The sequence below is a fragment of the Hippoglossus hippoglossus genome, chromosome 13 (genome assembly GCF_009819705.1).
Source record: "Hippoglossus hippoglossus isolate fHipHip1 chromosome 13, fHipHip1.pri, whole genome shotgun sequence".
NCBI lineage: Eukaryota > Metazoa > Chordata > Actinopteri > Pleuronectiformes > Pleuronectidae > Hippoglossus > Hippoglossus hippoglossus.
Window position 1 is genome coordinate 20680946 of NC_047163.1, and position 13588 is coordinate 20694533.

Below are 13588 nucleotides of genomic sequence, written 5' to 3' on the forward strand. Positions count from 1 at the left end.
TTGTTAATGTTTCCAAATTTGTGATAAAGTTTGAAACATTATATATTTCTTTATTATAATAAAGGTTGATTAAAGATTTGATTTAATAGAGTACAGTGACTCCTTCCTCACAAATACAAGCGTCTTGACCTTATCTTCCTTTAATAAGAAACAGCAGAAAGGAGAGAATAGTGAATTAATTAATTTGCTGAACCGAATATAAAGCCAGTAATAAATGAAAAACTGTGTGTGTGTGTGTGTGTGTGTGTGTGTGTGTGTGTGTGTGTGTGTGTGTGTGTGTGTGTGTGTGTGTGTGTGTGTGTGTGTGTGTGTTTTAACCTTTCTCCAGGAAGCAGAACCAGAGCACGGGGATGTTCCAGGATAGACGAATTGAGCAGGGTGTGGCGCAAATCTCCATCAGGGTTAGAGACCTTCAAACACAACAACAGTGAAGTGTATATATTGTATATATTCATCATGTTCAGAGTTGGAGCTCACATAACCTTTGGATGAAGGACAAAATGATCTCATTGAAGAACGTTTGTATCAGGTTATTGGTCAGTCGCTATCGATAATTATTGCGATAACCATTATTTCCTTTAAAGTTTAAAGTCAGATTTTTGCTCCTGAGTGAAGGTTGTGGTTTAAACTCTTCTTTATGACAAACACTTGTTAAACAACAAAACATTTTCCAGATCTGAGGTAGAACAATTCTGTGTTATATCTCCTCACTGTGCTTACACTATGCATAAACATCATATGGATATATATTGGACTTCTCTTAAAATACTATTGATGAAAATAATACTGCGATGATTGTTGATATTGTTGTACTGCCCATCCTATCTGTTATCTGTGCTGATTGCTTACTGTATATGGACAAACACATACACAACACCTCCATACCTCAATCTTCTGCGCTCCAGCATCAACCCAGTAGAGCAGTCGGCTGATGGGGTCAAAGGTCAGGGCCTCTACGTTCTGAAGGTCCTTCCTCACCACGACCTCCTGACCTGTACTGCCGTTCAGACACAGACGCTGCGGGAGAAAGAGAGACAGTCAACAGGACCCTACGTGTGAAACCTTGTGTATAGTTACGGAAAATGAGAGATGGCGCATTAACGCTGAACTGTAACAGTCATGTTTATTTCATAAGCAAAGAATATTCCATCTGGACAGGTTGACATTTGAGCAAAACTGTGTTTGATAAACAAGCTCTCCTCAGGTCTCTGAACTCGTATAAACGAGTTCCAGCCAGCCCGCTAGTAAAAACCCTGGAGAATGTCCGAATGAGCCAAGAACACAGAAGGAGATCCTTCGCATGATTCACCGCGATTGAGTAATGTGTTGATGACACTTCTAACCCACAACAGATGCAGAAATGGAAAAACAAAAAACTAATAAAACCCCAATATATATATTTCTGTGTTCTGTATATATATGTCTGAGCGGAGAATCTCTTGCTGCGTTGTTCATGTGTGACAGGCAAACTTCAGGGGAAAGTCGGGATCCAGTTGAGAAGACATTCTCTGAAGCTCATGTCTGAAAACTCACCTGTATGGTGTCCAGTGAGATGTCGGCCCAGTAAAGACAGTTCTTGTCATAGTCAAAGTCCAGAGCCACAGCCTCCCTGAGTCCGGCCAGAGGCAGGGCCTGGTCTGTGCCGGTGGCCAGGTCGTACCGGTGGATGGAGTTCCTCACCGCGTACAGGATGAACTCGTTACTCTCTGCAGGAACACAAGAGACAGGAGTGATGAGAAGAGACACACACAGACACACACACATTAACAAACATGTTTGATAAGTGTTGTAGTTTGTCCAGTACACCAGGACGATTGAATCAATTTTAAATGATCTCTTACAACATTTTCCCATGATGTGAGATACTTTTTGGTGATAGAAATTGTTCATACAATAACAATATAGAATTTCAGATTATAAATTATCCAAATTCAGATTAATTTATTGACTCGCTTTTACTCGAACACAGACCATAAAATCTTCACTTTCACATTCATCCCACCAGAGGTTTTCAATCAAAATGACATCTTCTCTCACAATAGACTTACTTTTGTACTTTGTAACTAGTGTGATTTATCTTAGTTATTGTAATTCCTGGATAGATAAAGGTAATGTACAAGTCCATCTGAATTAGTCTGTTGCTGACAAGTAACAGCACATTAAATTCAATGGCAATTTTTTAGAAATTTTAAATGCAGTAAACGCTAAAACAGCTGGTATCAGACTTTACTCTGTCCATGTGCAAGAAAAGGAGGAAATAGAGAAAACATGTGAGTGAAAAATGAAGGATTTCATTATTTGTACATTTTCTTAAGAGAGAGGGAATGCCTCAATGATTCAAATACAATAAATGTATTAGAAAACTTCAAAGGGTGTCATTCCATGCGAAGAGCTCTGTTAAATTTTTTAAAAAAAAATCGAATTAAGTGCAGTTTTACCTCCGACAGGACAAGGCAGCATCTCTCCATCCAGCCTCGACTCCACATCTCCTCCATTACAACTGTCGCCTGGAACCCTCCTGTAGCTGCAGCAGCAACAAACATGTTCTTACTTAATAGCAGTAATCTAAGGAGAACGAACGCTTGTTTGCATTAAACAAGTAGAAAGGAATCTACACGGTAGAAACAGATAATTTTATTTCCTTATAACTATGGTATGGTGAAAATGAGATTTAACCTTCTAACTCACCTCAGTGTTGTTTTAATGGTTCAATGGTTAATGGTTCAGCTGACATTAAGTCTGCATATTCGACAAGTGTTAAGTCAGATAACTGGAGCTCACCCTTTGCTGCGCCGGTAGGTGGTACCAACAGGACACGGGACCGGAGGAGCATAGAGGTCACCAAGGAACTCGGGGTCCGGCACACACACCTGCAGAGACAGGTCTTCACTCAGCTTGAAGCCGTAGTCACTGGAAAGAGGAAAATGAGGAGGATGAGAAGAGAAGAAGAGAAGAAGCAACCACAGTTAACTTCTGACCTCGGATTGTTGGCAGCGCCTGATGTGCATTTCAAAACCGACTCCTGATGAGTTGTGATGGGAGCAATCAAAATGTGCAGAGTGGGCTTGGGTTGTAATGTATTGTGTTGCCAGTATTTAAATGAAATGAAAGAGTCAGCTATCAGCCAGTCAGTTCCATCTACTTCTAATAAGACAAGAAGTCACAGACACATTAGAGCTAATGAATATAGATTTTCTTTTTCAGCTCTTATAATCATTTGTGCAAAGTCATTATAATGTGCTGTGAGAGAATTTGCCTCCTCTTGGCTTAAAGAGCTGTTTGCCAATTATTACCTCAGGCAATGAGATTGTGTTTTCACGTTTGTTTGTCGTTTGGTTTGTAAACAGGATTAGACAAAAACTACAGGAAGGATCTCCACGAAACTTGTTGTAAGGATGCAATTTGGGTCATAACCCATTACATTTTTGTATTTTTAAGGTTTTTTTGACATTTTAACTGTTTTCCCAGGGAATAATTCAGGGATCTTGATTAAATAAATTAAGAGGACTGATATCTATGAGTGTGTGAAATTCGATTAAAGCATTAGCTTGAATTGAAGGACCGTTGGGCCTTGGCCTTGTAAATAAATGTAATAATAATTAGACATATTTATGCAGCCTAATACAGTATATATGAGAAAATGCATATCTCTATATATATTGTATCAACAATCCTCTTCACTTGTGACTCGTAAACGAATGGTTTGTGGCTATATGGCTATATGTCACTATAACTCATATAGTTATGAAAAAGTTCTGTGTTTGAGTTAAAAAACAAATGTCAGTGAATTTGTCAGGTGGAGACATTTCAAGGATGATCATGATGAATAGTAAACACCTGAGTCTGGGATTTCACAGCAATGGGACACGTGAAGTATGAGGTGGAGATAAACCAGTGTGATTCAGTTAACAATTCATTATGAATATTCATTATGTATATATTTTTACAACAGCTTTTCTAGATGCTGTCTCATGGCACCTTTGTTGTTTCCTTTCAGCCGATTCACTGGGAACAACACATATGCAGAGGTTCGACACTTTGCTATCCAACAACAAACTACACAACAACAACTGATGAAAGTGGGATTCAGTGACACATGTGCATGTTTTGTGCTTGTGCGAGTCCCTAACCATTCATAGTCCTGGCGTGTGCACGAGCAGTTAGAGATGGAGACGGGCCGGTCGAACTCTTCTCCGTTAAAGCATGTAGCGTGAGGAGCTCGTCTCTTAAACGTTATCTCTCTGCCCAGCAGACACTCGTTACCGTGCTCGTCTGACGGAGACCAGCGCTTGTAGTCGGCCTCTAAACACGGAACACCTGGAGAAAAGAAGAAAGGCTACAGATATTTGATGTTGACATGGAACTTAAGTTACTTGCTAAGATCTCTGGTGGTCCATTTGTCAAGGAGCTTTCATTTTCTTTCTCCTCCAAACATATACGTATAGTAGCCTTAATTATACATTTAACAACTGTGAAAAAACTCCTGAGAATATGTGTATTAATCCAATAATAATAATCCATCATACTAGTAGCAACTTATTAGTAATATATAGTATTCTCCTGTCCCTCGTCTGTCTCTCTCTTTCACACAGTGTTTGAACCACTGACTGAGACAGCCACCTGTGCCAGCAGGTCGAGCAGTTCGGGAAGATCGGGACTTGACCATCAGGCGAGAAGCCTCTACTTCATACGGCTTTTCTGTCAAAGTGTGTGTGCTGCTACTGGAGTCATAGCTCATAGCTGAACTTAAGCTAAGCTTAATATTTGTAAGTTCTCACACAATGAATTTCTACATGGTAAAGATTTTCTTTTGCTTTTCATTTTTGGCTGCTGAATATCACAAAAACACATTCAAACTCCAACTGCAAACTGCAGTGACAAGTGTGACCAACTGGAAAAATCTCAAACAGCTGCAGTTGTCTGATGATCCTAAAGGAGTCCACAATCTACTTTTCAGACATCAACACTTGGTCTACATTAAAAAGGTGGATCCACGCTACATTCACAAACCAACAGAATGATTTCCTACCAGATCACTGTGCTGATTGGCCCAAAATATATCACGTCTCTGTCATAGGGTCTCTTTAATGTGTGATGTTCTTAAAAAACTATTCAATAAAGGTGCTGGTGCCAAAAAAAGGACCTGACAGCAGTAGTGTGGCAGTGGTTTGGCTCTGCACACTCAGAGATTTTTCAAAGCAAAGGTTGGGACGTGTGTAGCATAACAAAACCTAATGTAATTTGGTGTTTTTAAAGCTACAAACAACCAGGTCCATCGGTTGGTTTGAGTCTGGATATTCTAAAGAGAGAGATTACTCTTCAAATCCTGAATTGTGATTGTGTGTTAAACGATATTGCTCTCTCTATTTTTGAGAAGATCTCCCATTATGACGATGTAGCTTGATTATACTGTATAGGTTACAATGCAAATCAGTCATGCTTTAATATTGTTGCTATTGATGTGATTTAACCAATCATCGAAGAATAGAAGAATAACACTATATTGTCTACCTTCCTCTCTCTACACGTCACGTCGTCCTCGCTCTAGAACCTACCCAGAACGTCCGAAGTGTTGACCTGAACGATGAGCCAGCTGTGTCTCTGGTTTGCGTAGGAGCCGAAAATGGTGAAGATGGTGCTCTTCTCCCCCGGCTCCGTCAGTAGCTGGTAAACATACACCTCCCGCTCCGAGAACTGAAAGTCGGTCCAAGTCTCCCCTTCGTTGGTGCTGAACCTGGCAGAGATAAGGCTGATATTTAACTCATCCTTTGTTTTTTAAACCAAACCCAGTTAGTGAGTAGCCAGGGGAAGGAAAACTGAATCATCTCTGCATGTAAACAAAGCAAATATATTGTGTCACCTGCCTGTGAAGCCTGCAGTGTTACTGTTGGCATAAAGTTGTTTTATTACACTTCTGTTCACTTAAGGTTTATTTTTGTTGGTTCCCTCTACATCAAGCTGCTTCACATTCTTACAATCTGCTCCTGCTTATTTATGAGCATGTCCGCTGGGGCCTGTGCTGCTTTATGTGCTTCACTCTCCAGATTCCCTCAAGTTGTTTGGGGATTTGAGGTGGAAACCTTCCAGCCTCTCTAGTTTTTATGTTTGAAACTGTTGTTTTGCTAAAACCAACCGAATGGCAGATTCGGCTTCTGAGCTCACATTAGATGGACTTCCTCCACTGGGAGAATATTAAAAAACACCTCATTTGGACTTACTTCAGATGTGTGGTGGCGCCTCCTTGTGCGATAGCCATCAGGATACCACCATGGTCACCCCAAGTGTAGAAATGAGGGCCTGCCAGTGCCTGGATTAGAGGAAGCATGGAGAGTTAACTTTCAGAACATACTGTGCATAATAGGCCACAGGACTATTTCTCTGTGACATGACATATTTTGTCTTTTAAATACATAATTTATCTGAAAGAGCTATTCTGAAGACAATCCTGACTTCCTTGATGAGTTCAACAGAACAGCACCGGAAAAAAAATGTATGGTTCCACCTCCCAGCTTCACTTTTTAACAGGAAATTCATTTCATTGGGTTTTTAAAGTCTTATCAACTTTTGGAAAACAGCATCTTTAATTTAGACACATCATCTTCCAAGCAAACTAAAATACTGGTCATTTGTAAATGAGAACACTAAGGTGAGTCTACATGGAAATATCAAATTCAGTATAAATTAAAAAATGTTAAATCGTTAAGGTTTTAGAATTTTAAGCTGCGTGAATCAATATTTCTATTCAACCTAATGCATGTCAATTGTGTATTAACTTTATGAAGTCAAATGGGTTTCCAGCTTGTTTCCAGCTTTAAAGATCCTTAAAATAGTTGTGGTTAATGAGAAGTGGTTGTTCTCGCTTACATATTTTTTTTAATAAATCAAACAATAAATTAATCAATCAATTATTCAGAATATTCGACAATTATAAGCAACTAATTCAAGAATTATAGAGAAATTAAGGCAAGAATGCAGAGAAGTCTCTCATGCTTTCCTACACTTGCAGGCACTGAAGTGAAATTCATTGCAACGTTTCAAAACCCTTCGAACAGACAAGCAAGCTGTGTTTTTCTTGTCATCTGTGTCAGATTTTATACTGACCTCTCTCCATCGGGCTCCGGCACTGCTCGATACATACACATTAGGTTTGCTGGCCAAGTTCCTGCCCACAGATCCTGCAATCAGAGGAGAAACAGACGTTTCACACACGGGCTTTACAGGGGCTTCCCACTGAATAGTACAGACTTGATGTGACCACTGTTGTTGCTTTCACAGTTGGAAAATTTGTAACCCAAGAAGTCAAACCACTGCCTTCACTTCTGTAACTTTTCATGCATGTGGCTGTTTCATGCAGTGTCAAATACTTTCCTCTGCTGAAAACACACACTGAACAAATCAAACACACAGAAATAGAAAGCAATATTCCAGTTTCTTTTGATTTCAGAAAACTGCTCAGAGTCTACAGCTAAGTTAATGCGAGTGATGAAGTAATTAAATCAGGCTAAAAATGAACACTGTCGTCTTTCCTTCTGTGAATTTGGGACTTCAACATGAATCAGGTTTGCACTGGTACATGCACGACTGCCTCCAGGGTATGACCATATTAAATTCCAAATGCTTTTGCCTTTCTCGTCTAGTTTGGTTAGATATTCATATGAAAGAATTTCATCTTGAACTTTGTTGAAAACTAATTTGAGCACTGTGTGACGAAGTTCAGCTTCAAGCAGTCTAAGTGGCGACTGACTGGATCAGGTTACAAACATCTACAAAGCCGTGCACTTCATTCGACTAGCTGAAAAGACTCGATGCTGCAGTTTGGCTTAATTACACAACTTTTAGTGTCGGATAGTATAAATAGTGAGGCATATTCTTTTACATCCAGTATATCATGTTAGTGTGCTTAGCACGCACAGCCTGAAAGGTGCACATTATGAAATACTTCATACATTTAGAGGTGCAGACCTGGTTTAACACTCCTGGCACCAACTGTAATGTTCATCGTTAAGAAAACCAAACTGTGAGACGAGTACAAGTTTAGATCCTAGGTTTGTTTTTGATCCTTTGTAGTTTTATTAAAGTGTAAAAATAGTGAGAGTGTGGTGCTATCAAAAGGGCTTTTACATTGTGAGCAAAGTGAAAGTGTTCAGAGATGTGTCTGGTAGTACTGGATGGTGGAAGCCACTTGTGGGATTTTGTGATATCATCACCAAAGTAAATACAGTTTACCCCAGAGGGAAAACAAATATGAGCCTAATCTTTTCTCATTCCATCCAGTGGATGTTGAGATGTTCTGCTGGATGAATTAATGTTGACCTGCTGGTGATCCTAGAATTACAAGGAACTCTCTGTAGACCTGCGATCAAATTGTGGGCAGGCACAGATCAGAGCGAGGTTATAAAAACACTCCTAAAGCTTTGAGTGTTTCCAGGAACTCATTTTGGCCACAGTGAGTAACCAGGCCAGTGACTCTGACAGAGCCTCAGAAGTCCTCTGCGGAAACGAGGGAACCTGCTGGAAGGACGACCATCTCAGCAGTACTCCATCAATCAGGCCTTTATACTCGCAGAGACGCCACTTGGAGTAAAAGCCATGTGCCTGCATGGAGCTTGCCAAATGGCGAGACTGAAAGTATGAGGAAAATTATTTTGTAGTCTGAAGCAACGAGGACATTTATCACCACGCAGTTGTTCGCCTCCGTCAAGCAGTCAATTTCCAGTTTATATTCCTGTCTGCCCAAAATAATAACATGTGTAGCTTAGAAAGACATAAAAAGATCAATTAGATTATAAAAAATAATATTTTCTTTGTGGTACTGAATTTTCAAAACAACTGATTTGACTTTGTAAAGCTTTGTTGTTCATGTCTACTGCATTTGTTCAGTGAGAGAAATAAAATTCCAGATTCCAACAAATTCTAGTTTCATTGATTCTGACACTATGTCACTCAGTAGATCACATATGAAACCACATTCAAATACACTAGATCCAGATTTTTATTTGGATATGCACCAAATTGCACACACACAAATATCAGTCCTCTTAACGTGTACGATTATTTTCGTCAAGATCCATGAATTATTCTCTGAGAAATAAACGAAAATGTAGAAAACACACTATTTCACAATGTTCCACAGATTGACACAAAACCAAAAAATACAACACCTCTGACCACAGCTGCCGCTTGCCTCCGGTTATAAACTTAAACACTACGAGAGGTGTACACCAGGCACTGCTCATCAGCTGGCTAATACCACCCTGGTAAAGTGTGGTATCATCATCATCATCATCATCATCATCATCATCAAATTAAGCTTATTGAAGACTACAAAGCAAGGAAGGCAATAAAAAGTTAAATCCTTCTGGCTGTAAATAAATTTCACTGTCTGACATTTCATTAAGAAACAGCAGTTAAAGAGAACAGAGAGAAAACAAGAATTAGGAAAAGACAAAAGAAAAGACTTCTTGCCAAAAAAAACAAAACAAAGTAAAGTGGTCTTGCAGAGTTTTTTATGAAAGTTTAATAAAACTGCAGGCCAGCTGTTAAGAAAGGCGAAGTACCACCCCCGCATGACTCAGACAAAGGAGTGATGGTGCGCTGTCACAGCTCTCAGTGTTTTGTATGACGTGTGTAGGTTTGGGTATTGTCTGGGGCTTTTAAATACAGTATATGGAAAAATGCTCTCCGATTTTTGAACCCTCTGTTTTCAAAATGATAAAAAAAGTATATTAATTTCACACTAATTTCCTCAAACTGACATATTAATCAAGCATGTAGAAGATGGATTAGTTCAGGTTGTGTATGTACACCTGATTGTATGGTTTGTGTACGTGCCTGCCTGTATTCATGAGTGTGTGTGACCCGTCGAGTGCCCTCTGGGGGCTGCAGCAGTAATTTGCCCATCTGTTCTCGAGTGATAATGAATCGAATGGAACAAGTGATTGCCACTCATCCATCCATCCTTCCTCCCCTCTCTCTCTCTCTCCATGCTCTTTATGTACTAAGAATTTAATTAGAGGGAAAGCAGCCTCCCAGACACTGAAGAGCATCAAGACATCAATGTTGTCCACCAGCTGTGAGGGACAACTGCAGGGAGAGTCTACAACATTCTGAGGACTTCTGTCTGCAACACGTTGAAGCGGTTTTCTCATTCTCTTAGGACACTTCACGTCGCCTGTTTACATCTACCCTCAAAACACTGACACAGTAAAGATGAAGTTTCTAGTATTAGTTCTGCAGAAGTGCAACCACGTTTCCTGTTGAAAGGGTGCGACCGCCACAGAGGAAGACCTGCAGGTTTCTGTCGCTTGTTTACTGTCAAGGACGAATTTGTTTGTCATCACAACAAGAGGAAGTGGGTGCACAACCCAAAACAGGCCACAGCTAAAGTTGCTACATCTGTTTAGACTTAAGAGATAAGCAATAGTTAGAATTTTCTTTCTTTCAAAGTATTGCAGAATTGGAAGAATGTGATTAATATATGTAGGTTGAAAATCCAATCATGGGTTAAACAGCTTAGATTTATAACATTAAGTTTGTTGAAGTACTCATATCTGTGATGTGGATGCTTTTTGTCCCACCTGTGGCCATGATGACTCCGGGTGCCGAGTCCTTAGATAAAATGGGCATCCTCCTCAGCTGGATGTTGAACAGCTGGCTCCAGCGCTGGGCCAGGTGAAGAGAGCAACCTTTACTGAGCTGAAGGAGAGAAGGATCACATGGTGTTGTTTAGTTTCTACTCTGTGTGATGACAATTCCACTGGGAAATCAGAAGGAGGTCAAGTTATGTCTATTCAATGGAGAAGGTAAGGTAAAAAAAATATTGTTTTGCCAATAAATTGGGCTGATATTGGATTTCAGAGAAGGATCACAATATTTTTAAGTTAGAGCTGTCTATCTCTATGATGGCAGAGCTTTCAGCTTATCTTTCATACTTCACCAGTAGGAGGTAATAAACTCACAATAAGACCTTCATCACGTTGTCTTCATGAGCGGACAATAGAATATTGGTGGTCTGACTTGCTTTGGTGATTGAGTTGTGGATATTTGATACGAGCACAAAATGCTAAATAAAAACCAACAAATATTAATCAGGGCTGTGAGATTTGAGGAATTACGTCTTGTGATGGAAACATTTCGCTCTATGGCTTATTATTTTGTTCCGCTAATCACTTCACTGCACCTGACAGTCCACAGTTCCTCCCAGGCTGTCGGCAGATGGTGGCTGAAGCAGCTCCCATGTCCCTCCCTTGTCGAAAGTGATGACAGATCTCATGTTGTTCTCGCTGACCGAGCCGTTGATGAGTGTGGCGATGAAGACGCCTCGCAGCCCCTCCAGGCGATGCAGGTCTGCAAAGGGCTCATTGGCGAAGTACCTGAAAGACAGAGGGGGCATATTAAGTCAGGGAGCAACACTTTGTTTGATAAAAGACAATTGTGTGTCTTTGTGCCACAGTGTCTGATAAATTCACAAATTTAAAGTGGAGTAAGTAATCGTTATCCAATACACTGATACCTTTACCTTCTAGCTGCCTGTGCTGTGTGTGTGTGAGAAAAAAAAAAAAGGCAAAAAAATCTGCCCTAGCTCTGTAAATAGCAAACAAACAAAGTGGCTGAAACCAAAAACTATTTGAGCCTATTAGCAGGATGTTTTGAATGGGACGTTGGGCCTGCAGACCCAGATGCATTAAGATGAGTGAATGGAAAGAACTGGTTGCAGCATGATGGTGGCGTACACAACACAATTGTATTGTCAGGACTGAATAATGGCCTAAAGCAGTGGTCGCCAACCCGTCGATCGCGATCTACCGGTCGATCTCGCAGTCTTCACTGTCGATCCCCGAACTCTCTGAACTCACTGGCTGTCGTTGCGCCGCAGATCAGCTGTTTGTCGGTTGTCTGTTTTTCACCCGCTGTGTGTCCGCTACTGGCGCCGGAGCTGCAGGTTTATCTCCTGCATTTCCTTCAAGAACAAGTTGGTTCATGTACTAAAGTAAATGTCAGGACTCTACGGTATGAAGATGCGCATCTTTCGGTCTGTCGATAACAACAAAGCCCCGTTGGAACAAATGAGTGGATTCAGAAGGTGAAACGCTGGAGTGCTTTTACTTTGAAACGGGTTCGGGAAGTGATGTAAATACGTTTGTGTCATAGAGAGATGAACATTGTGGTTCACAGCAGAATAAACAGAGAAGATGATCTTTCAACTGATTTTTAATGGTTATCTGATGAATTTATGTCACAAACAAATGGTTGCAACACTTTCTGTATGCCTTTTCAAAATAAAAGCACTCGAGCATTTCTGTTGATGGAATCCAGAATTGCACAACTGCCTTTCTTTGTGTATATTTATTTCTTGTACATTCAGCCTTTAACAGAAATTGCAAAAAATAATAAGTATGACCCTCCTAAGTGGGTTTTTTGGAAGATATCAACAAAATCACGACTGTTTGCTGTCCTGGCTCCTAAATGGTGGAATGAGCTCCACATTGACATCAGGACAAAAAGTCTACACATCTTCCGCCACAAACTAAAAACACACCTCTTCCGACTATACCTTGAATACAAGTTTAAACTAACAATTTAGTAGCACTTAAATGGCATTTACTTATAGCACTTTGTAGTTTTGCTTTTTTGAAGAAATTGTACTTTCTTGATTCTTGTTGTTCTGGGTTTGTTCCTCATGGTTGATGCACTTATTGTAAGTCGCTTTGGATAAAAGTGTCACCTAAATGAAATGTAATGTAATGTAATGGTCGATCTCGGCTTAAGTTTGGAATTAAAAAGTGATCTTGGGCTCGAAAAGGCTGGTGACCACTGGCCTAAAGTATAGCCAAAGAGGTCAGATAGTCAAACATTTTCAAACTAGAATGGAACTCAGTAGAGTGAGTATTGCCAAGGCCCCTTGAATTCGATCAAGCTGTACCACATTTCACACACTCGTAGAATAGTTCCCTTGATGTGCCATCAAGATACATGAACTATTTCGTGGAAAAACTGTTCAAATGTAAAAAAATATATATATATCTTAAAATGTTATAGAAAGCATTCTGATCGAGATAATGGTTTATTTTCTGAATCATTCCACATCCTTCCACCAAGTTTCGTGGAAATCCCTTCAGTTGTTTTCGTGTAATCTTGCTAACAAAGACAGGGGTGAAAACATAACCACCTGGTCATTGGTAGAAATAAGTGCTATGATCAGACAAGGGCTAAGAGCTTTGTTAACAAAGGCAGGGCTTTTGAAAGGTGGAGACTGCATCAATCTGATGTCCCTCTCAACAATCCACTGGCCCACTAATGTCTGATTGCAAGTGCGACTATGGTGCATTGACCTGAGAGTGGCCATTAAAGGCAGGGACAAGGATATGGATGTTGCTCTGTTTCTGCTTTGACAGGTTGTTGACGGTAGGGGTGCAATGTCTCACAGAGCCAGTAGGTGTGCTGGCTCTGGGAAATAGAGCAGTCATGTCCACTCTGCATGTTAGTTTTTCAGCATCAACTGTTGTGAAAGCAAGTGCGGTCACAGTTTCCTGTCATTATCGCTGTTTGCACTTGATCATTTCATGCAGTTTTTTGACTGTGCAATATG

At 40.2% G+C, this 13588-nt stretch overlaps 1 protein-coding gene across 2 annotated transcripts in view; it reads right to left on the bottom strand.

Annotated features, from left to right (window-relative positions):
* The window catches only part of sorl1 (sortilin-related receptor, L(DLR class) A repeats containing), a 77031-nt gene that overhangs the window by 20659 nt on the left and 42784 nt on the right, over positions 1-13588 (bottom strand). For both annotated transcript variants that reach the window (XM_034604157.1, XM_034604156.1), the window contains exons 9-19: positions 11180-11372; positions 10578-10695; positions 7102-7175; positions 6219-6307; positions 5556-5734; positions 4131-4317; positions 2782-2910; positions 2439-2524; positions 1534-1706; positions 886-1017; positions 319-410 (exon numbers count right to left, since the gene is read on the bottom strand). In XM_034604157.1, coding sequence (XP_034460048.1) covers positions 319-410; positions 886-1017; positions 1534-1706; positions 2439-2524; positions 2782-2910; positions 4131-4317; positions 5556-5734; positions 6219-6307; positions 7102-7175; positions 10578-10695; positions 11180-11372 — 1452 coding nt within the window. The remainder of the gene's footprint in view (positions 1-318; positions 411-885; positions 1018-1533; positions 1707-2438; positions 2525-2781; positions 2911-4130; positions 4318-5555; positions 5735-6218; positions 6308-7101; positions 7176-10577; positions 10696-11179; positions 11373-13588) is intronic.